Source organism: Brachycentrus maculatus, unplaced genomic scaffold (genome assembly GCF_059751285.1).
Source record: "Brachycentrus maculatus isolate JH-2025_06_01 unplaced genomic scaffold, ASM5975128v1 h1tg000782l, whole genome shotgun sequence".
Classification (NCBI taxonomy): Eukaryota; Metazoa; Arthropoda; class Insecta; order Trichoptera; family Brachycentridae; genus Brachycentrus; species Brachycentrus maculatus.
The window spans coordinates 301,551-325,237 of NW_028281510.1; the positions used below are offsets into that span (position 1 = coordinate 301,551).

A 23,687-nucleotide genomic window follows, 5' to 3' on the forward strand; every position below is an offset into this window, starting at 1 on the left:
ACAAAATAGACCGAATGGTAAGTATCACAAGCTACTACAAGAGGGAATGCTCTCGTCATTGTACAATGTACATACACATTGTCTACCTTCAAATGTTGTCATCTATCCAACTTTCACCATACTTTTAGGGAATGACTTATCATTAATCTTTGAGAAAAAAATATGAAATTTTTGGAATTGATCCACTAATTTATACGATACCACAATGCTTGTTTTGTTTGTATTTTTAAAAATAAAAATAAAGTCACAGGATCTAGTTTTTATTATCCCGCTTAGTATTGGTCTTTTCTGAGAGTCTCGATATGCTTATTCATGTAATTGAAAAAAATTACAATTATACAAATATTTTACTTTAATATATCTATCGCTCACTCCTTTCAAGAACGTCATAAATCAAAAAACGTCAATTTTCAGTTTTGCATATTTTCGGAATGCCCAAAAAATGTACTATATGCCAGAAAAAGAGGCATATTTTTAACTTAATATTTACCCGCTACATGTCAGAAAGTGTTGTTTTTGCATTTTGAAGAAAAGGTATTGTTTAATTATTTTTTTAAATAAACTAAATATTTTTCAAATGGAGAAAAAACCTTCAGGTTTTACCTAAAAAGATATGTTGCATAGTAAAAATTTCAGTAAGTGGCTTGATATTTATTTTTAATACATTGTATTATATTTTCAAACTTTAAAAACGTTCTCCTGAAAAATCAAGTATTTTGATTTATGACGTTCTTGAAAGGAGTGAGCGATATGTGCTTTTTTTTTGGTAAGAATAATAAAACAGATCATTGATATTGGCATAAACAATGTGCAAAATGGTCAAATACATGTCACAAATACCTACTTATTTTTTTGGTGTATTCATGTTTGATATTGACTACTTGGATAATTTGACCACGAATAAAACAAGTAGCCATATAGAAATCATTATTTCAATTGCAGTCGTTATAGTAATCTTTGCCTCTGCAAATCCTAAATGAATACACTTGGGTCTCTTTTTATGCGATAGATACGTTCCACGGGGAGTCGCATAAAAAAATACTTGAATTACATAAAAAAACTGGGGGATAGGTTCCATTATTTTTAAAAACCGCATAACTTCAAATCAAAATGATAGAATGTACTAAAAATTGCATAGTGTAATGGTCAGCACGCTCGGCTACCGTTCTGGAGGACCCGGGTTCGATTCCCAGGGGGGGTGAGAATAAATATGAGTGATTTTTTCACTGTAATATTTATTCAATATTACCCTGGACTGGTACTTGAAGCGGAGGGCTGATCACCTTTCCTTCATGTGTAAACGATCAAGATAACACTGCGTTTATATGACGCAGTGCCCTATGCACCATTGGGGTGCGGATAAGGGTTTTATTATTATTATTAAAAATTGCATAAAAAAAGTTTATTGAAAATAAAAATAAAAACAGAAGAGCTTTCTCCTTAATTAAATATCCACATATGGGAAATCATTTTTCAGATAAATCTTCAATCCAAATTATAAATACTCTTTCTGTTTTTTTTTTCAATAAAGCATCTCTTGAATACGATGTAAGATTTGAGCTTAACTTTGTGCCAGTGACACAATCACACTTTAACGGTTGTAACCTGCACTAGTCTAAATTTTATATTTTTTTATGCGAATTCGCATAAAAAAGACTAGAACTACATAAAAAATAAGGGATAAGTTCCATTACGTTCCATTTGAAAATCGCATATAGAAGATCCTCATAAAAACAGACCCAAGTGTATATAAAAGTACTCAAAAGGAAAAAAAATACTATGTAAATTTATTATTAGATTAAAACCAATATTTTTAGCTTTTCCACTTTTTTATTTGACCAGCGACCGGGTTTCGTCGTTACCGACATCATCAGACTGGTCATGTCGGTAACGACGAAACCCGGTCGCTGGTCAAATAAAAAAGTGGAAAAGCTAAAAATATTGGTTTTAATCTAATAATAAATTAAAAATGCAATTCCATCACGAAGTGTCAGTGGATAATATAAATCTATTAAATACTATGTAATTTGCAATGGCGTATCCACTAGCAATATTTTAATGTTTGCAAGACTGATTGCCTTTCCTTCAACTAGTGTACGCTCGAGATATTGCTGTAGTATCTTATGTGGTGCCCTAAGCACCATTTAGTATGGTTAAGGGATAATAAAGATATTTTGTGCTTTCATTCTGTCTGAAGGGACATTTTTTGTTGATTATGGCCAAGCTGTATAAAATTATCAGTTAACTGTAGAAAAGTTTGATATGATTGTTGAAAAAGATATGAATCTCCGAATAATAAATTGGAGAAAGTGAATGATATGACTTGGGTGTTAAGTAGGTTATTTGAGAATGATACTCAATTTCAAACTTAAGATGAGATCAAATCCTTTTCATTGGGTTTTATTTATACTAATTTGCTAACTATATGTTTAAGCAATAATAGATGGCTTAACAGAAAGTAAGCATCTTTTTATCAAAGGGAATATTAAATACAAATAAAAAGATCAACTGGTCAAATTCGAAGCATAAAAATTTATATTTTTTAGGCGTTTCATCACAGTAAGTGAAAATGAATTCAAAGGAATTGTAACCTATGGTCAGAATGAAAAAGCTATTTACTTCACAAAGCTTTCAACAGATGGCAGTTCCATCAGTCAGTTCTAACTGAGATGCAAATGCGGCCGTTATGTTATTCTGTATATATTGTACTTGTATAACATCCAAGAATTCCATGTAAGAAAATATAAAAATGTGGATGTTTGATGAAGGGCAGAATGGTGAACGTTACACTGTATAAAGTTATCAATTAAACCAGCCAATGCCGGATCCTAAGCCTTGAGAATGCCCAGACTTCCATATTCCCTTTGTTTAAAAAGATACTTCATAATATAATCTCTCGGGGTTAAATCCAGATTACTCTCAAATAAATCAAATATACTGTAATCTATATGTTTATTTGTCAAATGTTATAATGAAAATGATCGAATATATCACCAATATTGTATGCAATTTAAAATTGCCAAAAATTTACATTATTTGACCTTAAGCTAAGGGGCTAAAATGAATTATTATAATTCAGTAATTCAAAAAAGTGACCAAATTGCGATGAATCTTGATGGAATGGTACTGGTACTGGTATTTTATTATCTTTCTAGTACATATAATATGTCAACCAATTTTCAGTTGGTAACGCTGACCAACCAACCTCAAATAAAATTCACACTGTTTGCTGCTCTTCAGCTAGTCACGAGAGTTTAATGGTTGCCGACGCTGGTATGCAAAAATGATAATCATTGTTTCATTACCATGGTCAGCGCCCTCTGTATATTGATTTGTTCACAAAAGCGTTAATGTTTATAATATCTTAATCCAATCTTTAAATATTGAAATACTTTCAATATTTAAATTTTCAAGCGAAAAATATTTTTTATCTTAAGCAATGTGAAAATTATAAATATTAATTTCTATGACTATCAAGTTAGTAATAAAGAAAAAAATCTTACGCTAATATATGATAATAAAATGGTCTAAAATACATGTTTGTCTGTATGACTTCACTGGGGTATACTATATTCTAATTTATACATACATACAAAACATAATATTGAGGATTCTTAAAAAAATATGCGAGATACTTAACAAGGAGGCATTGACTTGACTGTTTAAAAGCACCAATACTTTTAAATATTTATTTATATATATTTCAAAATATTACATTAATTGACCTCTGAAAGTTTATAAACATTAATACTCACATTGTGTCATGAATATGTAAAAGTAAAAGAAAGAACAAAATTATATGCATGTTAAAATTTGAGAATTCAATTGGGTAACACTGGCAATTCTGGTGATTCTGGCCCCTCTAACGAATTCATATAAAACTTTTGATAATTCGAAAAAATTGCATATTAAAGAATTTGAAAAAAATCACCCAGGATTCCAAATATAAGAATTCAAAAATCTGATTCATTCACTGTTTTTTTTATTTTGTTGAAAAAAGTTTATATTTTTCTAAATATTTTTGTAATTTTGATTCTTAAAATTTCGAATCTATGAGCTTTTACTATAATAGCGTGTAAATAATATTATACATTTGGGGACATACATAAAGAGATTTACTGATAAGATTAATTTGGTTTTAGGTACCAATTGTCTTGCGATTTCTTTTTAATGATAATATGATAATACCTTATAGTGAATGAGAAGTTTTTGAACCTTTTTTTAAAAATCTGTACAAACTTTTTTCCATTTTAAACAATGCTTGCACCTATATAACATAATGACATCTGGTTTGTGGCCAAAAATGTTACATAGGCAACAGTTAAATTAAACCGAGTTAGGTTGTGGTCCCATGGTTAGTATTGTGGACTCAGAGTTTCTGGGCTCGAACCCACTCTACCACAACTTGATATCTATTTTTAATAATGGACCACTTAGGTTTACCAAAATATAGTATGAAATCAAAATATTTGTGTATAAAGGAGTAGTGACAAATTTTCTCCTTTAAATGCTGATATTAATTTTGATTCACTGATGCCTCCAGCACAGTAGCCAAAGCACTGGCTGGGGGGTGAAAATAAACATCAGATCAGTGTTTTTCACTCTAATATTCACTTAATATCACCTTAAGTGATTAATCTGAAGTGCAGGACTAATCTTTGATGTGACATAGTTTTCCTTGCACCATTGGGTATGGATAAAATGAGAAGGGGAAGTTACTTATTATCTTCATATTGGGGTGCTTTTAAAATGCCTCGTTTGGTATCTCTCAATTAGGACATAAAACATAATATCAATAGGAGAATTCTGAATTCATTTTCAATTGTGCATTGGAATGGAGCATTACAGCAATCTCTCGCAATCTTCACTGGGCGCAGTGTCCTCGCTCGACTCGCTGTCATATCCTGCCGAACAGTACTCTTCATCGTCACTCCAATGCTGGAACTCTTCCTTGTGGTGTTCCAGAGCCATCAGCGACAGGTAAAGACTGTCACAGGCTGAACATCTGAAAGCAAGCATAAATATATTAATTTATGTACATATAACTCTCCCAAGTTACACAATACCTACCCTAGGACTAATGGGAATAGTGTGATTTGGGATGTCAATTTTAGAGCCTTAAAATATATATAAATGCAAGCAGGTAAAATAGTCATGACAATATTGTGACAAAATATAGTATATTGTTATGGAAAATTATTATTAATTGATAATATTGGACAGGATAAGTCTTACAAACATACCTCAGGGATAAAACTTAACATTATAGGCGTCTATGGTGTGCTTCTCTTTAATTTTTTTACTTTTAAAACTAGTAATCTACATTTACATAAATTGATTTTACTTTGTAAAAAATATCTGCATTTTAATTTTTTTAATGTTAGTAGTTAAAATCATATTGAGAGACAATAAAATGAATATTGGGTCAGATTCAAGGAAGCTGTTCAAAATAAACGATCAATGCAGAAATACAAAATAAGGAGAAATAAGTATATGATCAACAGAGATTTAATTTTATTTGTTTTCATCAAAATGACAAACTGTGGTTGATGCTTTGGCCACAACCATATTTTGTATTTTACAATATTCACTTTCAATATGCAGCGTATGGAGTCCATTAACTGCTGCTAGGCCAGCATCATGTAGTTCTGACGAGAACTGGCAATAAATTGTCAGCAATGGACGTTCAGGGTGGCAAGAACCTGATGCTTGGTTTTTATAAGCCATCATGCAATCTCTTTTGAGGCTAGTTAGCATGCGGAGTACAAGGCCCTAGCTAAACTAATTACTAATTAATTTTTAGCGACAATTATAGCTATGAGTTTCTGCATCATTGTAAATTTTTATGTTCCTCACTAAGTTAAATCACCTCACACCTAAAATTCATCACAGTTACCTAATCTCAAAACTAAATATATGGCAGTCTTGGGCTATGCAAGGTGCCATGCTTTACAGCTGTATAAGAGAATATGTATAATGTAGGATTCAGCAAATAGAATTTTATCTTCATGCTGTTGAATGCAGTGCCTGCTGGTTCTTAACACTCCAATTCTAAATAAAAACTTATTTTTTGCACTATCTGCTCCTGAACTCTTGACTTTTTCGCTAGAAGGTTAGCATTAATACTATACCTACTATTAATAATGAAATATTTTACCCAAAATGTCGCTTTTTTTGTTGGTGAGAGTCCAACTGACGTTGACAAGGGAATGTCCTGTCGCAGACATTGCATGTCAGGGCTTCATCTGTAAAAAATATACATCCAATGGTTTAACATAAATATTAGTCAATTAAAAGGAAAATAAATTCCGCTGATCTAAAATGATGCATGTTTTTTCATATAACAGTTGTTAAGTGTCCGAAAGACAAACTTTTTATGATGAAAGAATACACAAATGTAGCCTACTGAAGTGAATTTATTATTTTGGCCTTTGAATTGTATTTATGTATATGTATTTTAATTGATTGAAGCTGATAGTAATTTCCATAGATTTTTGTTTAAATATTCTCACATCCTTTACGTTACCAGAACCGCTGACAAATTATACTACATTGCAGAAAAAAATAATTTCATTTAATTGTCATTTGTTTTTTCCCAAGCACAGATTTTCTCCATAATTGGAGGAGCAGAATGGTGTTTGTTAATTTATAGTGATGAGCTGGATAGTGATTTGGCCGGATACCGGCTGACAGATATCCGGTTGACTCACAGAAACTTCTTTTGGACTTTCTCTAACATAAGAGAGTATTTAAGCTCGTGTGGCCCCCAAATCATCGAGCCACTCTCGAGTCTACTTCGCACCAAGGAGTTATAAAGAGTTTTCAGCACACGGGTATTTTCGAAAACCCTGGCAGTACGCAGAACAAATCCTAGCATTTTCAATGCATTACCACTGACCACCTCTATGTGATCGTGAAATGTCAGGGTGTTCACAAACCTAACGCCCAGATCCCTAACATTCGACGCTCACATCAGATTTTGGTCCGGATCCGACTATCCGGTATCCGACCAGATATGAACTTACTATCTGGTATCCGGCTGGATAGAAAAGTATGGCCAGATAGTTACCGGATATTCATTTCACCTCTATTAATTTCCTTTCTAACTTTTGGACGAGCCAGGGTGTAAGAAAAAAGTGGTTAAAATGTTTGCTTGGCAATACTAGAGCGATATGAAATTACTAATTAAAGTGATACAAAACAAGAATATCGACATTAATAATGGAATTTTATACATGGTTTTCAGATAGTTACAAAGATGCTCATTTAAAAAAACTGGACCTTTTTAATATTAAACCAGGACAAGAGACTACAATAGTGGTAGGGAGATAGTAGGGACTTCACATTTGAGGGATCAAAAAATGATGAAGTCAATTAAGGATAAAAGTAGTTTTATTGGAAAATGTTTACAGTAGGAAATTTACACAAATCACAGTAATATGTAATAGCAGTTTTGTGCACCAGAGAAACAGTCAAATATCAAGCGGGTAATACAAAAATACTTTCATCAAAATAGTGAAATATGTTTACTAAATATTTTGAAGCTAGTGATGAATTTTATCTTCATATCAGCCTTTTTACACCCTTTATTTCATAAAAATATTTAAAAGCTTACACTTTAATATATACCTAACTAACAATTGAAATTGGCATAAACTTATTTTCAAAAATTACAAGCAATATAATTTACGGACTTGATGTATTTAGAACTATGTACATGTTTATTTAACATGACACAAGTGTATGAATTTAAACATTAAAAAGTTCATTAAAATGTTAGGAACAAATTGCAAACAAAATAAAAAATGCAATGTAAAAATAAGGTTTGATTGGACCATACAATGTTGAAAAGTAATATGATAGGTCTTGATAGAAAAGAGGAGTAATTGTCATGTTGTCATTGTAATTGTCATTGTATTACAAAAATATCATCAAAATATATTATAAATAATATTTCTTTATAAACATTCAAGTGAGGATTTACATACATTTTTCACATTGTTCATATTATAATATATGTACATGAAATTTTCACTGTTACTGAATTCCATATAATTAAAATAACAATTTATACACTGGCAAGAAAGGAATGATGTTATCATCAGAAAATATAGATATGTACAATATAATAAAGTTATAAATATAATTCTGTATGGATTGAATAATATAATTGATGAGTATAAAAAAAAACTTTCAATAGCTGAAATTATATACATCTTACTTTTTGAAATTCATTATTTTCTTAATATATTAATGATGAATTTTTCACACAATTTCGTAACTACAAAACATAGAAAATAGTGTAAGCGGTTTAACGTTATTTTATATTATTTTCTTTGTATTTTTTGGCGATAGGATTTCTTATAATAAAAAATAATAATTCTCAATATTCAATAAGTAGTTATAAATTTGAATTAATCACATATCGCTCACTCCTTTCAAGAACGTGATAAATCAAAAAACGACAGTTTTCAGTTGTGCATGTTTCCAGAATGCCCAGAAAATGTACTATATCCCAGCAAGAGTCATATTTTTAACTTAATATTTACCCGCTACAGGGCAAAAAATGTTGTGTTAGCATTTTGAAGAAAAGGTATTGTTTAGTTATTTTTAAAAATATATTAAATATTTTTCAAATGGAGAAAAAACTTTCAGGTTTTACCTAAAAAGATGTGTTGCACAGTAAAAAGGTCAATAAGTGGCTTGATATTTATTTTTAATACATTGTGTTATATTTTTAAACTTTAATAACGTTCTCCTGAAAAATCAAGTTTTTTGATTTATGACGTTCTTGAAAGGAGTGAGCGATATAGGTCAAAGTATATCCCGGTTTTCACAATTCATTGTAATTTTATCAAGCCCATGGATAAGTCAGTCAGGATTGTTTAGAAATATGTTAAACCATAGACGGACAGAGAAGCAGATAAATGAATGGCAGATCATTTGGTTTATCTATGACTTCTAGTAGCAGTAAAGTCCTATTTTCAATAAAAACTTCAAGTTAAGGAAGTTTTTATTTTTATCACCAAGGGGATGGTGATGTTACACTGTAAATGCTGACAAAAAAAACTTTATTTTAATGTACTGACAAAGATAGGCACCAGATTAATAATCTGGATGACTAGCCATATGAATTTGTAAACGCATTTGCCCGTGTATGGCAGCTATAATAATTTGAACCAATCATTCATCTTGCAGAGACTATAAAAAATTAATTATACAGATGTCAATTAAGCGGATTTTGAGACACATACGAGTACAAGTTTTTTTTCCAAAATATTATTTTTTAGACATAAATTGTTATAAATAATTACATTATTTTCATACTATGAGTTATTTAAATCAGGTAAGAGCTATAAACATTTAATTAAATAATTAAAACAAGTGATGGGACTGTATGAACATATTTTTTTTATAAAACGACATAGGTGAGCACTTTATAAGGTGAGGCCACACAATGTTTTTTCTTTTGTTTAAATAAAAAACAACAATCATTACAAACATTTTTCTTTCGGCATCATTAATTTTATTTTAATATAACCGAGAACACATAATTTCTTCACTCAGTATATTTTTTCAGTGAGATTAGAACATGAACTGACAGCTTTTGAGGAGAGATTTATTTGTAGTAATAAATTATATAAAATAATAAAAATAAATATAAGTGTCGAGGAGCTTACGAACGAATTCTACAAGCAATATAATAATCAAAATGAAATGTGCAATAAAGATAAGCATATTTCTTTATTAAGTGTCTTTTGCAGAAATAGTAAGTCAAAAAGCATTATTTACATTTAAAAAAGCTAATAGGATTTTAATAATAAATATTTTGTGTTTTATATTAAGATATACATAAATGAGTTTGTGAATTTACATAAGGCAGTTATTTATTTTATTTGAATAATTAATGAAAAATGGGCATTATTTGCCAAGCCCCCTGTCCTCCACTGTAGGAAGGTACTTGAATTGTGTGTCCACACATTATCTTTACAATGTCACCGTATTTTTGGTTTTTGAGGTCAATCAAAAATACAATAACCGAATAGTCAAATCTCGCCCTTTTATCTTAAATATACAGATCTCATAACTGTGGAATCAATAAAAAACTATAAATTTTCAATTTTAAAAATAGTTGATTGCTTTCAAATATAAACTAACTTTGTTTCGTCCATTAACTTAGAACCAGGGCTTTTTTTTTAAATAAAAAAATTCCCGGAACTCACTTCATGTCAAGCTTTTTACTAAGAAAAATATATTTAAATATTCATTACAATACCATATTTTTATCATTTTGGTGAATTATTATTGAATGTTTGTGCTTAAATAATTACAGATTGTAATTATTTAAGCACAAACATTGTTTTGTGTAATTGATTCTAAATTTTTTTTTAAAATCTGTGAAAAAAGGTACCGGAACGCAGTTTCACCGCTTTACATGAAAAAAAGAACTATCATGTTGTATATCCTTGCAATTTTATTTTATTTGCTAATGACAAAAACGTGATTATAACATATAATAAGGATAACTGATACTTTCCAAGAACGGAAAACCTCGCAATAATAAACTCCTTATTATGAGTATGTACATTATTTTAATAACCTTAAAAATAATAACATTTTAGCACTTAATCAAAGGGTTACAAAGTACAAAACATAAGAGTAACTTAACCTGCATCAAATCGGTAATGTGTTAGACACTGAAGACTTGAACATACTACCAAAGAATCTCATTCCGGCGGACCCGCCCGGTACCGAACCCATAGTTATCCAGACCAATGCAAATATCTGGAGGACGGCAAACACTATGGTAAGTATAGTGCTTTGCAAGTGCAGGGCACAGTACAAGGTTCCTACTAGAGCTCCTCCGTACACTATTGTAGTGAGAATCCTTTCCTTAGAAAACATCTGTTTTATGTGATTCCACGGGCCATACAAGAAGGAGAAACTAAAAAAAAAATACATTTATCCTAACAAAATTCTAAAATATTTACATGATTCAACTCACAAGGGATTATTATCAAGATTATAAGAATCTCAATAGACATTAAGTTTTTTTATATAAAGAAAAACGCGCTAAAAGTGTCAGAAATGAAGACTCTAAGGAGCATATCTGCCGAGTCTACGAGATAGAATAAGGAACACCAGGATGTCGTTAGGTGGGGAAGGCATCAAAGAAGACAATGGTTTGTCCATGTGAGGTGAATGGAACCATCCAGACTCCCCTACATTGCACTGCATATCCAACCTCAAAGTAAATGACTCCTGGGTAGACCACCAAAAAGATGGATTGACAGCTGGGAACCGACATCGCAGGAGGCTAATCCCTCTTAAAAACAGGCCACAAAGCCTATACAAAGAAGAAGAATAGGGAAGTCTGGGGATCGGCAAGAAATTAATAATAAAAAATTGGTCAGAGAAAAAATTTAGAAATGTTAATATATTTTCAAGCTTTTTAATACATAATTGAAGTAAATAATTTGGAAAGAATCTAACATACACGAATAATGGTTTCATTTTCATAAGAATTTCAACAGAGTCAAATTTGCATGCGTGTAATACGCTGAATATACATTAAAACATTGAAAATAAAAGTAATATGATTGCTCGATCATGGGCAGAATAATGAAGTCTTACAGTGATCACTTAAATCAGCTATTGAAAGTTCGGATACATCTCAGGCAATGGTTATTTTTAACTTACTTACACAAGACAAATTACATTTGACTATGCAAAAGTGCATTGATATTTATAGAAATGTTGAAAAATATTATTCCATTTTAAAAATATTTCTTTATGAATAACCTGAATTTTAAAATCATATTTATATCGTTTATATTACAGTACCTCTTATTAGTGTGCAATATTTACCTGGATATAAAGAAGCAACTTCCTAGAGTATACAGTAATGCGAATTTCCTTGCCTTTAAAATCAAAACAGGGATATAGAGAGTGGATAAGATAAAACATAAGAGTCCCAGCATCATACATGTGGCAAATCCAATAAGTCTTTGTGTACGGCTCTGAAATTTTAAAGTAAAATGTTATTTTATGAGAAAATCGTAACTGATTATTGTATACAAATAAATCAAGGTCCAATTAACAGATAATTTGTGCAATATATGATAACACTTACCAAACTGGGGCACCACTTCTCTTGAGTTTCAGAAAACCATGTATTAGTACTCGAGGGTGATTCATCTTCACTTTTTGTAAACCATTTCGGTTTCGATATTGATGGGAGGGAAATCTTAAAACCACGCCTCGAATTGTCATTTTGAAGTAAATACTCGTCTAAATCTGATTTTAAAGTGGCCATTCTGAGTAAGACACGGAATATTTCAATTCGCAAAATGAAAAAAATAAACAAAAACTCGACCACCGCTGAGCAACGAAAGGAAATGACAGCTTTTCCATAGAAACTAGAGAAAGTGTAGCATAGACAATTTCCATAGTGTTGTATTGGAGAAAAAGAGAGGTACCTATTTATAAAGCGACGCGCGCGCACACATACCTACACATTTTGTTGAGTTTAACAACACTCTGATTATTCGGGATTAATATTCGGACATAGAGAAGGGGTTTGATCTATAATTTCGGAGGGAAATCATCCTGACGGCTACGTTCTGGAGAGATAATGGGGGGAAATCGCCATTGATCGTTCTCGCTGGGCGGCGAATACGAATTCCGGGAACTCGATTATCCGCGGAAAAGGAAGCCTCGTGTATCGTGTTACCCCGCTATGTATTGTATATTAATATCGCGCTTGTTAAGATCTAATCTGAATGAATTTAATCTTTGTTTATTTGAGCCCGGAGGAAGTATGCATCGAATTGAATACAATTACAATCAATATAAAGGTAAAAGGGGGAAGGATAATTAAAACTTGAATGTTTCATGTACCTGGTTTAATCGATTAAGAAGACATATTATTAAAATGACTTACCCTAGATTACAACACTTAGAAAATAGCTTATACTAAACGAAAGGTCCTCAACACAGTCCAAAGTTCACTTTCCTAGCTCATGTCTTGTTCACAGATTCACTTAACGAAACACCGTAACGAAGATTGAGATTGATCCATAATTATGAGCCATGAACGGCTCCGGGGTTGTGGAATCCCGTTGGGCGTGACGGCCACAGGTTGTAGGCTGGGCGGTCTTCGAGGGGCAGGAATCTGGTGTTCCTGGAGGGGCAGGAATCTAGTGTTCCTGGGTGGACGGCGGACGTCCTAGATGAGCAGTTCCTTCGCTGTTGGAAAGAATCTGGCGTTCCTCGATGTGAAGGATGAGGGATGAGGCATCTTCGCGGCTGGAAGATGGCCTTGTAGCGCTGGCTACATCGTGTCTTGGAGAAATGAACACTTTTCACTTCACACGATTTCTCCTCGCGGCTGAGCACTTAGCTGATGAAGTGCCGAGTTTGGGCTCGGGCCGAGCGCGACGGCGTGCGCGTTCGACCTGCGCGGTCGGGGATTTTTCGTCGACTGGGGTTGCGGCGTCTTCAGCTCGCGTGCTACCCCTACTGTTGCTAGAGCAAGAGGGTCGTCTACCCCTCTCGCTTACTCCTTACCCTAGTTAACTTAAGAATAATCTTATCGTAGCTTACTTACTATAAACTTAAACCCATATGCTCCCTAGGTGGAGCATATGGTGTCCACAACTACTAGTTAATAGTAACCGAGTTATAGACTTACAAATAATTAAAAGTTAACAAAACTAATTATATCACGACTTATTATTAACTAACTGATTCTTAATTAACTGATTATAATAACTAGATTAACTTATAATTATTACATAAAATAATCTATTAATAGAGACTCCTTTCAGAGTAGTGGTTGACGCGTTTGTCAACCACTCGAAGTTCAGGTTCGATTCCTGACAAGGTTGATTTTAATGTAAAGTTTAATTTTCAATTTTAATTGCTATTTCAAGTTTCCTAAATGGAACTTAGAGCGTGATGTATATATATATATATATATATTTATTTATTTATTATTTATTCATCCATATGTATTGCCAGTACATACGGGAGTGCCTTATGGACGCGTACAAGGAAAGATGGCGGAAATTAGGCAAGGTAGTGTGGCGTTCTATCCTCTCTCTGCCTTCCACTCCCGAGAGGCGGCACGAGGGTAGTTACAAAGGCGGCTTAATATTTATGATCGTAGCTTTGGGTCCATGGGTCGGCCCGTTTTTAACGACCCTAGACGCGGACGACGAAATGCATTATTGCTAAATTGCCGGTCTTACCCATCGTAAACATTGATGGTCTGTTATCATTGTTCCGAAGCAAAATTCTTTTACAATTCGAAATAGTAAAATATATTTTTCTAAAGAAAGGTTAGGCTTTGAAGAAACCCGCCGTCGTTTTATTATTTTTTTTTTTTTGTCTGATAACGAACAAATGATCTATCTGCGCGCCTAGAAGTGAAAATTTTAATGGGAAGAAAAACGATTTTTAATGTAATATTTTAAACACCCAGATTATGCAATATATCAAGTTATATAAAATGTAGATATGTATTTTTATCGCGGAATTAATGGAAGACTAACCTTATTTTTGTAAAAGTTTTATTTATTTCACGAAATAAAAAAAATGGATACGTAATATGTTTGTTTGTAGTTTACTTACCACAGTCAGAATCATCACTGAAAATGTCATGCTGAGTATTGGATCTGCGAGGGCTGCCTGGAGATTTGGTCGCGGGGTTGGACTGGGAACTCTCCAGAAGACCAGATTCATTTTCACTAGAGTTTCGTTGTACGTTCTTCTTCCAATTGTTACGCCGATTGTTGCTGTCGTCTATTTCATCATTGGAGTCTTCAATATCAGTGCAGTTGGCATCCGATTCGGAGCACGATCCATTTCCGTTGTTTACATCGAGAAACGTTCTGCTCTCTCTAGCGATGTAAGTGGTGTTGGAATCCATCCCGCCCTTTGACGACAGTTGGTTGTATTCTTTTCTTGGTGGTCGGGGTTCTGTTAAAAAATAAACAAAACATATTTTTAATATAAATTTAATATGAAAACAACTTTAAATACTTGATAAACGTAAAAGTGAACAAAGTATTTTAATAACTGTCTTTGGTTAGTATGATAATAGTGGAATTTTTATATCATGTTATGATATTAAACATATGGCCAAAATGACATAAATAGTGTAAAACCCGTTATTTACTCACGCACACCATTCGCGCACTAACATTTGCGCGCTGTACTTTGGTACAACGGCAAGTTGTTTGCAACTTGCCGTTGCGTAGAGCTTGCTTTAGCCATTTATTTATCTATTAACGCCTTCAAAGCTTTTAAAAGTTTATTTTTTAACTTAAGTTACACAGCATATGATACAAGAGAGTGATAAAATAACATAAACAATTGTAATTTTACAAAAAACATTTACATTTCATGGTGGTCTCTTTCTTATGCTATGAATTCCCAATTATCAAACACGTGGAATAATTTTTTTTTTGTAACACTGACATATTGGTGAAATTAAGGAATTATTTACCTACATACTTTTATTTCCTTTACTTCTTTTCTAATCCTTTATCCTATGAATCGATGCGAAATGATCTTAATCGTTTATTAAGGAAAAAATAATATGTCTCGGGTGATATTACATAAATATTATTACTTATATTTATTTTAACATTCTGAGAATCAAACCCAGAAACTCGAGCACGGTAGCCAAACGCACCAACACTACATTATGGAACTCCGGTTCTTATTCTGAAGCAATATTTGCACAATTTAACGAACCAGAACTACATTTTGTAAGAATCTCACGAACCGGAGCAGCATTTCGGTTTGCTTCGGTCTGTTTCAAGTTTTGGTTACACCCTACATTACATGGATCTTTACATTTATGTTATTTCTCGTACCAGTATGTTTAGTTCGGGTAAGTTTAGGTAGGTAATACATATTGCGCACTTTATATCTGACGTGTGTGACTTTGTCTAGAAATTTATGTGAGGGGGAAGTTTATGAGGGTCGTCAGAAATATGTAAATGTGGCCACATTGTGGTGGAATGGCGACCCTAAATGCCGTCATTATAATGTCAGCTAGGGACAACGCTACCTTATGGAACTATTCCTTTCAACCCCGCTTTGTGCGAATTAATTAAATAGGTACCTACCTATCTACATATTGTAATAAGATTCTCCCTGACACGATAGAAACATTATGCTAAATCTATATGTACTGTAGGATTTTGTGATACGATAAGCATAAAATGGAATTATCCCCATTGTTAAAATTTAACAAAGTACTAGACCGATCCTCACTCTTGGATCCTATCCTCATCCGATAAAAAAATTATTATTTTTGTAGATAATTATACTCACTCTGTACCCCACACGCTAAAAAAATATATAAACGCATCCCGTTTTGTTACGTTAAACGAAATTTATAAAAATAATAAGTTACTAACTAACTAATAACTGTACTTTAAAGTAAACAGCTTAAGTTACACAAACTGTTTATATTCTGATGGACTTTTCTTTACATTTCTATTATCTAATATTAGTACACTATATTTTCATTTATGTGATGATTGATTCGTCTAAAGTTTCCAGTATCCGTTTTTCTTCTGTTCGCTAAATCTGAAAAGTTTTCGGGTGTAACGACTTTTTTATATATATAATATAAAATTTGGGCTCTTTAACAGTTTACTACTCCTAATCGTATCATAAATCATGATAATATGATAACTATAAATATCATTTTTATGATCTTAATTCATGAATACGTTGATTGACATGGTGACTCTTCTTAGAACTTCTCTGTGCATATCTGGATATGCTAAATTTTGAAGATATCTTAGGATACTGATTTAGGTCGAATTTTTGTACCTGAAAGATTTTTAAAACATTGTTTGAGGGGAAACGCGTAAAAGCGTCTTTTACGTGTGTAAAAAACAGTATTATTGGAAGAGAGCGGGAGACGCATATAAGCGTCCTATTTGCTAACTATTGGTAGAGCGCGAGACGCCAAAAAACATTGTACAGATCGGAATTGGGTTTGCGGTTACTTGTGATTGGTATACGAGTTGATGAAAAAATTCCCCGCCAACAATGTTACTAAACTGTTAAAAAGAGCACTCACTCTTTTTAAATGTTACGAGTACATTAATATGAACGATTTTATTATTTGGGAGATCTGTATTTAATTTTGCATATAAAATGAACGATCTCACCCTTAAAAATGAAAAGAAAACATCGTGTAAGGCGAGTATATATACACGTATGATTTAGGTTTCTATGATAATATTACCATCAAAGGAAAACTCAGGTATGATGTATCCCCTGTCCTGTCGGAGGGATCCTTACAAGGGAAATGTTTAGGGATCTCATCGTAGTATTAATGTTCCTAAAAAATATGAAATACGTAACTTAGCAACATGGTGGCCACGTCAGACAGATTTGATGTATTTGATTAAAATTCATCAAACATGAAATGATCTTCGACGATCATTACTTGTGCATTGTTGATACATTGGAATAAAAATATATTGATATAAATGTATACAATCGACTATAACTTCAATTTTATTGTATATTATTTTATTATTTTGTTTTAACGTCCCTCGCCTCATAACTGTTCTTCTTCCTCTTCTTTTTTATGGCTTTTATGTCTTTTCACCCTTCAAGACTCAAATTCATTTATTCAGTGTCTAGTTTTTTGGTTAGATCCATAACTGAAAATGTCACGAAATACGAACATAGCGCTATTTTTTTATTGTGCATTTAATGATGGTTCACCCTATAGTATGTTATTAAGTTTATACTTATATTTACATATTTGAGAGTAAGCCGTATAATAATAGTTTACAATAGTTATGTTACGTATGTATTAGAAGAAAACCATGACACTCTCGTGTACGTTGTACTTATTTATTTAACAACTTTGTTGGTGGTTATACAGATTGGTAGGTATATCGATTTTAGTTGTTAATAAAATATTTATAGAATACCTTTACTGGGAATGAATAAATCATAAGGAAAACACATTAGGGCGATCAATATTATTTATATATAAAACATTTGTAGGTATATTTAAAAACATCCTGGCAAATGCTTTTATATGATGAATTTTACGTGATAAGATATTTTGTTACTGTTTTATTTTACGATGGATAACAATATACAAGGGGAGTATGATATCACAACTATGTATTTCATTCTGAAATTGTGAAAATTCAAGTCAAAAAATGTGGGTGAATTCGCTGAAATTTAGGGTTTTATAATTATTTCTGTTTTAAGTTAATAAAAACGAATAGCCGCCGCTATTGGTTTAATAAAGCTCGACATACACAAACTGAAAAACTGCTGAAAATGTATCCGTATTCAGAAACCTTTCATGAAAATAAGATAGCAGATGTTTCGTGACTATTAATTGTTGATGTTTAAATTTTATGTCTGAAAAGGACATTAGTATGATGATACGCGCAATTACATATTACAGTACTAACTATCCTGGGTAAGAAGCGTTGATAATTTCAACCCCTACCATCGTTTCGTTGAATATGCTAAGTTCAAATTTAAAAATAAGTTTTTTTAAATATTTGCAAACAAGGGAATTTAAGGTCTAAAAAACGACACAGCATTGAGATTATTTTTGTAAAATAACACGAAAAAGTTTGAAGTTGTTTTAATAAACGTGGTTTATTCGCGGCAACCCTAGAGGAGGCTAAATTTATGGACTTATACAGCTAAGTACATTTTATAAAGCATTACTTCAAAATTATTTAATTAACCGAATTGAAGCAAAAATAAAAATAACGATTAAGTTTATTATAAATGTGTCATTCTAAATTTAACCCAAGATAACTAAACTACATTTGTAGATACATAGTAACTAAACATTCGTCAGGCGGACTACGCAATTAAAAACGTGAAAATTATCAAAAGTATTTATTAAAAAAAGTAACTGGTTACATGACACTTAAGTTTGGTTTATTAGGAATGAATGTAAGAGAAATTTAATAATAAATCACTATTCCGTAAACAAAGCCTGGCGCCTGCGGGGTGCAGGGAAGTAAGTGCACTTGACTTTTTCGGAGAAGGGCGTCGTCGCGTGGACGAATGTTTAGTTATCTAGGGTTAAACCATAAATATGTAAATAAATTTGGGACAAAAATAAATGAATTGAAATAAAATGATACCAGTAATGCCGGTAGGAATTTATTCGACTTCCATTTATATTACTAATTAGCTTTACTCAGCCACGCGCCGCTGTGACCCTATCTAATTAAATGAAAAATACCACACATTTTCGATATGTTTAATTTCTCCCAGTGCTTATCAAGCGATAAAAATATTTCAAAAACATCTATGAAACACAACGCAATTGAAAACATTGAAAAAGTGACAGCAGCTATTAAGAAGAACGCCATCCGACATGAGCAATATTTAGTGTTGCGTGTGTTACTGTTATATCCAACAGAAGGCACTGTCATTCTAAATTTTTGCCATTTTCACTATTGAAAAAGTAAGTTATTAAAATAAATTACTTGAAATTTTAAATAATCAGTAAAAAGCTATGTGAGATATTGAAACAAAAGAAAATTTACATTTTTATGTAAACAGATAATAACATTCAATTTATTTTTTCACGGGATGAAATGATCCTTAAATCTTTTAAGTTAGGGGTTATTTTTAAAGGTCAAACTATTTTTATTCCTGCTTTTAAAAACAAAAGGTCTGGCTGACCTTGTTTTCTACAAAAAATACTAACGCACTTTATGAATAGATAATCGTTCGTTAAAAAACATGGGGGGATAATTAAGGAAGATCGAAGATATAAAATAAAATGTCATATTTAAAAAAAGTGAAAAAATGTCATATTTATAAAAAAAAGAAATATAAAATACTAATTCTGTATTTGAATACAAACCAACAAGGGTTTGAATACTTTTGCTTTTATTTGAATTTGGCATATTCGCAATATGGCAATTTCGACATAAAATAGATTTATTATGACTGTGGTGATATTGGATTATTTTTTTTTTTTGTTTGTGTATGTGTGCGTAAAATTGGGATTTCACAATTATTTATCTTTTAAATATTTTTTTAGAAAAAAGCTAAGTTTCGTAGTTTAATTAAAATATTTATGTACATTGAAAAAACGGACACGAATGTTTATCAACACTGGCGGCAGCCACTTGACGTATATATATAAATATATATATATAAAAATATATATATATATATATATATATATATATATATATATATATATATATATATATATATATATATATATATATATATATATATATATATATATATATATATATATATATATATATATATATATATATATATATATAATATATTTATGTTTATATTTATGTAAGTCATAATAATTTTTTTTTAAAGATTACATATTTATGTATATAATCTTTTAAAAAAAAATTATTATGACTTTTCCTGAAAATATGATAAGTAATAATTCAAAAACTTTTTAAAAATGGTCCCAAAACTCGGTGATAATCTTCAAAGTTTAAGCTACTCGTGATATCGTATTGAGCACCTTGTTAAATTATCATACCGCACATAAATAATAAATGTGAAAGCTGTAAACGCCACCACGTAAATTACCTTTTCCGACGCAGTTTTATACGAGCACTTTAATTTATTACATTTTATGGACGTACATTGCTTTCGGAAATTAAAAACGGTTGTGAAACTTCAAATTAGCTTATCGCATTATTAGGCGGATAAATAGGTACAATCTGGAATGAAAGTTCCTAGGCTAGATTCATGAACAGTATATGGATATTAATTAGATTATTTTATATTTATTTGCCATTAATGTTGTAGAAAAATATGATGATTTAAATTTAAAAATAAAACACTTAAAACAAATATAAAGCCCACTTTTTGAGTTTATTCATGTAAACACGACTAATTCCAAGAATTACAATACTCTCATGTACAAGTGAAAATATAAGTTTTTATTTTCATATATTGATGAAAACATCTGTAGTTCTCAAAACTAGTCGTGTATATGTGTTCATGAATAAATGAAAAAGTGGTCTAATGCATCTTTTTTAAAGATTAAATTCACTCTTATACTTGAAAAAACAAATACTTAAGTCTTTTTCGGTATCCTTAAATTTCTACAAACACTTATCGACAATGCGACTCCCGAAAATTTTGACTTAAGGAAATTTAGACTATCAACGACCTCCCCACTATAATCATTAAAGGAAAACTGATGTTTATTTTATATTGTAATTTCATCTCCTTTTTTTAGTAGCTAACGACAATGATCGTTATTGGTTATAAGCATAAAGGTATTATCACGGACGAAAAATATATCTAAAGTTGTGTGCTATATTACCGATTAATTTATATTTGTTAATAATATAATAAAACCCTAACCTGCACCCCAATGGTGCATAGGGCACTGCGTCATATAAACGCAGTGTTATCTTGATCGTTTACACATGAAGGAAAGGTGATCAGCCCTCCGATTCAGGTACCAATCCAGGGTAATATTGAATAAATATTACAGTGAAAATCACTCATATTTATTTTACCCCCCTTGGGAATCGAACCCGGGACCTCCAGAACGGTAGCTGAGCGTGCTGACCATTACACTACGGAGGCGGACAAATATTGAGTAAATTCCTTGAAAAACGTTAATATCCCTTATTAAAATTGCAACTAGTTAAAACTGATTTTATTTATTGTTTCGGCATTTCCTTTGTGGTAAGACATGTTAAATTATAAATAATACACTTTTTTTTACCACTCGAGTTTATTTATGACTTCTAGTTTCCGAAGCTAAGCTTCCATCTTCAGGTCTAAATAATAACTAAAACATAATTAATAAAAAAAAACTGATGTATAAATAAGGAAAGGGGTAAGTTAAGTGGAGGGGGGTTAGCCAAGGGGGCGGAGTTTAAAAATGAAGGAAAAATGGAAAGCAAAGGTAAATAATTTTGAAACAATATATTTTTGATTAAATTATTATTAGAATTAAGATTTTTTTGGATTTCTAAATTTTCTAAATAATTCAAAATTAGGCCTTTGTGTGGTACAGGGTGTAATAATTTTAGTTTATGAGATTGGAATGAGTAAATTAAAATAGTAGTCGTGAATAAACTCATGTGGTAAAAGAAACAAGTGTTTTATTTAATAAAGTTAGCATTTAACATTTATGATTGTAAATTTAATTGAAATTGTAAATACAAGTATTAACTGGTTGAACAGTATACATATCACATAACATAATTAATAAAGCATTTTTCTTAAAACATTAATTAGTGCCTCACATTTTTGTTAAGCAAAAGAAATGTTTTTTCAACACTCATTAACATTTGTTAATTTATTTAATTTGACTGTTAACTGTTATTCTTTTTTTTATGGAGAATTAAATCAAATTATTTCCGAAATATTCTACCTCAAAAACATATTTCTCTGGTGTACTAAATCAAACTTTGAAAACTTTCTTGTTTTGAAATAATAATTATTATAATTTTGTAAACCAACTGACATTTGATATATAGTTTTTGTTAACAAGTTAAGTTTAGTAGCATAGAACACAACACAAAGAATCGCGAGTTGATTAAATTTAATTAATTTACTTATTCTTTTATGTAAACATACAAATAATTTTTCTATGGAAAAGTTCGCTTCAAATTTTCTCTTGTCCTTTGCGAAGATAAAAGCTCTCGAAATTCGTCTAATTCTACAACAATATGCTATTTAAAGGATTTTCTGAATCGCTCCCAAATAGTCAAGAATTAGTCTTGTATTATTAAATAACTTTGTTTTAACAATACTTCTTCATTAATGTACAAAGTTACAAATACATAATTTAACTTTGAAAATGTTAAATGAAATTAACGTCATTTAATCTGTACTCTATGAAACTGACTGAATTCAATAATAATATAAAGGAAATATATTTACATATTTATTTCTTCCTGCATACTGTAATGGTGCGCGCTCGGCTACCATTCTGGAGGTCTCGGATTCGATTCCGAGGGGGGGGGGGTCAAATAAATATATAAGTGATTTTTTCAAGCTAATATTTTTCAATATTACCCAGCACTGGTACCTGAAGCGAAGGGCTGATCACCTTTCCTTCATGTAATAGCGATCAAGATAACACTGCGTTTATATGATGCAATGCCCTATGCACCATTGGGGTGAGTATAAGGGTTCGAAGATGAAGTATTTATTTAGTAATGGTTTTCCGTAAAAACTTAAAGCGATCCACGATTTTACTAGTATGTTCAGTCTTTCCATTAAGACATGGGTCGGCAACCTTTTGTTGTAAAAGGGCCAAATATTTTTCATGGGGATCAGTGCGGGCCGCACTTGCAGTAGGTATACATACAATATTTATGTACAAATATTTTAGTTTTAAAAATAAAACGCTAAGTGTATATTTTAACGACATTTATTGTATTCAATAAAATCAATGAGATTCCCTTCGCTCCCTTTCTCGCTTCCTTTCACTCGATTGTGTATAATATCGTCCGTCATGTGCGTTGCGGCGAGAATCTCGCGGGCCGCACCAAGATGTCTCGCGGGCCGCATGCGGCCCGCGGGCCGCAGGTTGCCGACCCATGCATTAAGATATACATAACAATCTTCATTTGTGAAACTTATGTAATTATCATCTTCAAATAGTATCCTTCGTTGGTTATCGTATTATAATATAAATC

The 23,687-nt window shown here is 31.5% G+C and overlaps 2 protein-coding genes across 2 annotated transcripts; both read right to left on the reverse strand.

Moving 5' to 3' along the window:
• Positions 1-1,897: 1,897 nt before the first annotated feature.
• On the reverse strand, positions 1,898-16,382 carry LOC148300225 (uncharacterized). The gene is made up of 4 exons (XM_088275100.1): positions 16,348-16,382; positions 14,635-14,982; positions 6,158-6,245; positions 1,898-5,005 (listed from the first exon to the last, which is right to left on the reverse strand). Exons 2-4 carry the CDS (start codon positions 14,930-14,932, stop codon positions 4,843-4,845), a joined length of 549 nt encoding a protein of 182 aa, XP_088131226.1. The 5' UTR covers positions 14,933-14,982; positions 16,348-16,382; the 3' UTR covers positions 1,898-4,842.
• On the reverse strand, positions 7,375-12,406 carry LOC148300226 (vesicle transport protein SFT2B-like). The gene is made up of 3 exons (XM_088275098.1): positions 12,134-12,406; positions 11,869-12,020; positions 7,375-10,945 (listed from the first exon to the last, which is right to left on the reverse strand). The coding sequence occupies exons 1-3, from the start codon at positions 12,314-12,316 to the stop codon at positions 10,675-10,677; spliced, it is 606 nt and encodes a 201-aa protein (XP_088131224.1). The 5' UTR covers positions 12,317-12,406; the 3' UTR covers positions 7,375-10,674.
• Positions 16,383-23,687: the final 7,305 nt, after the last annotated feature.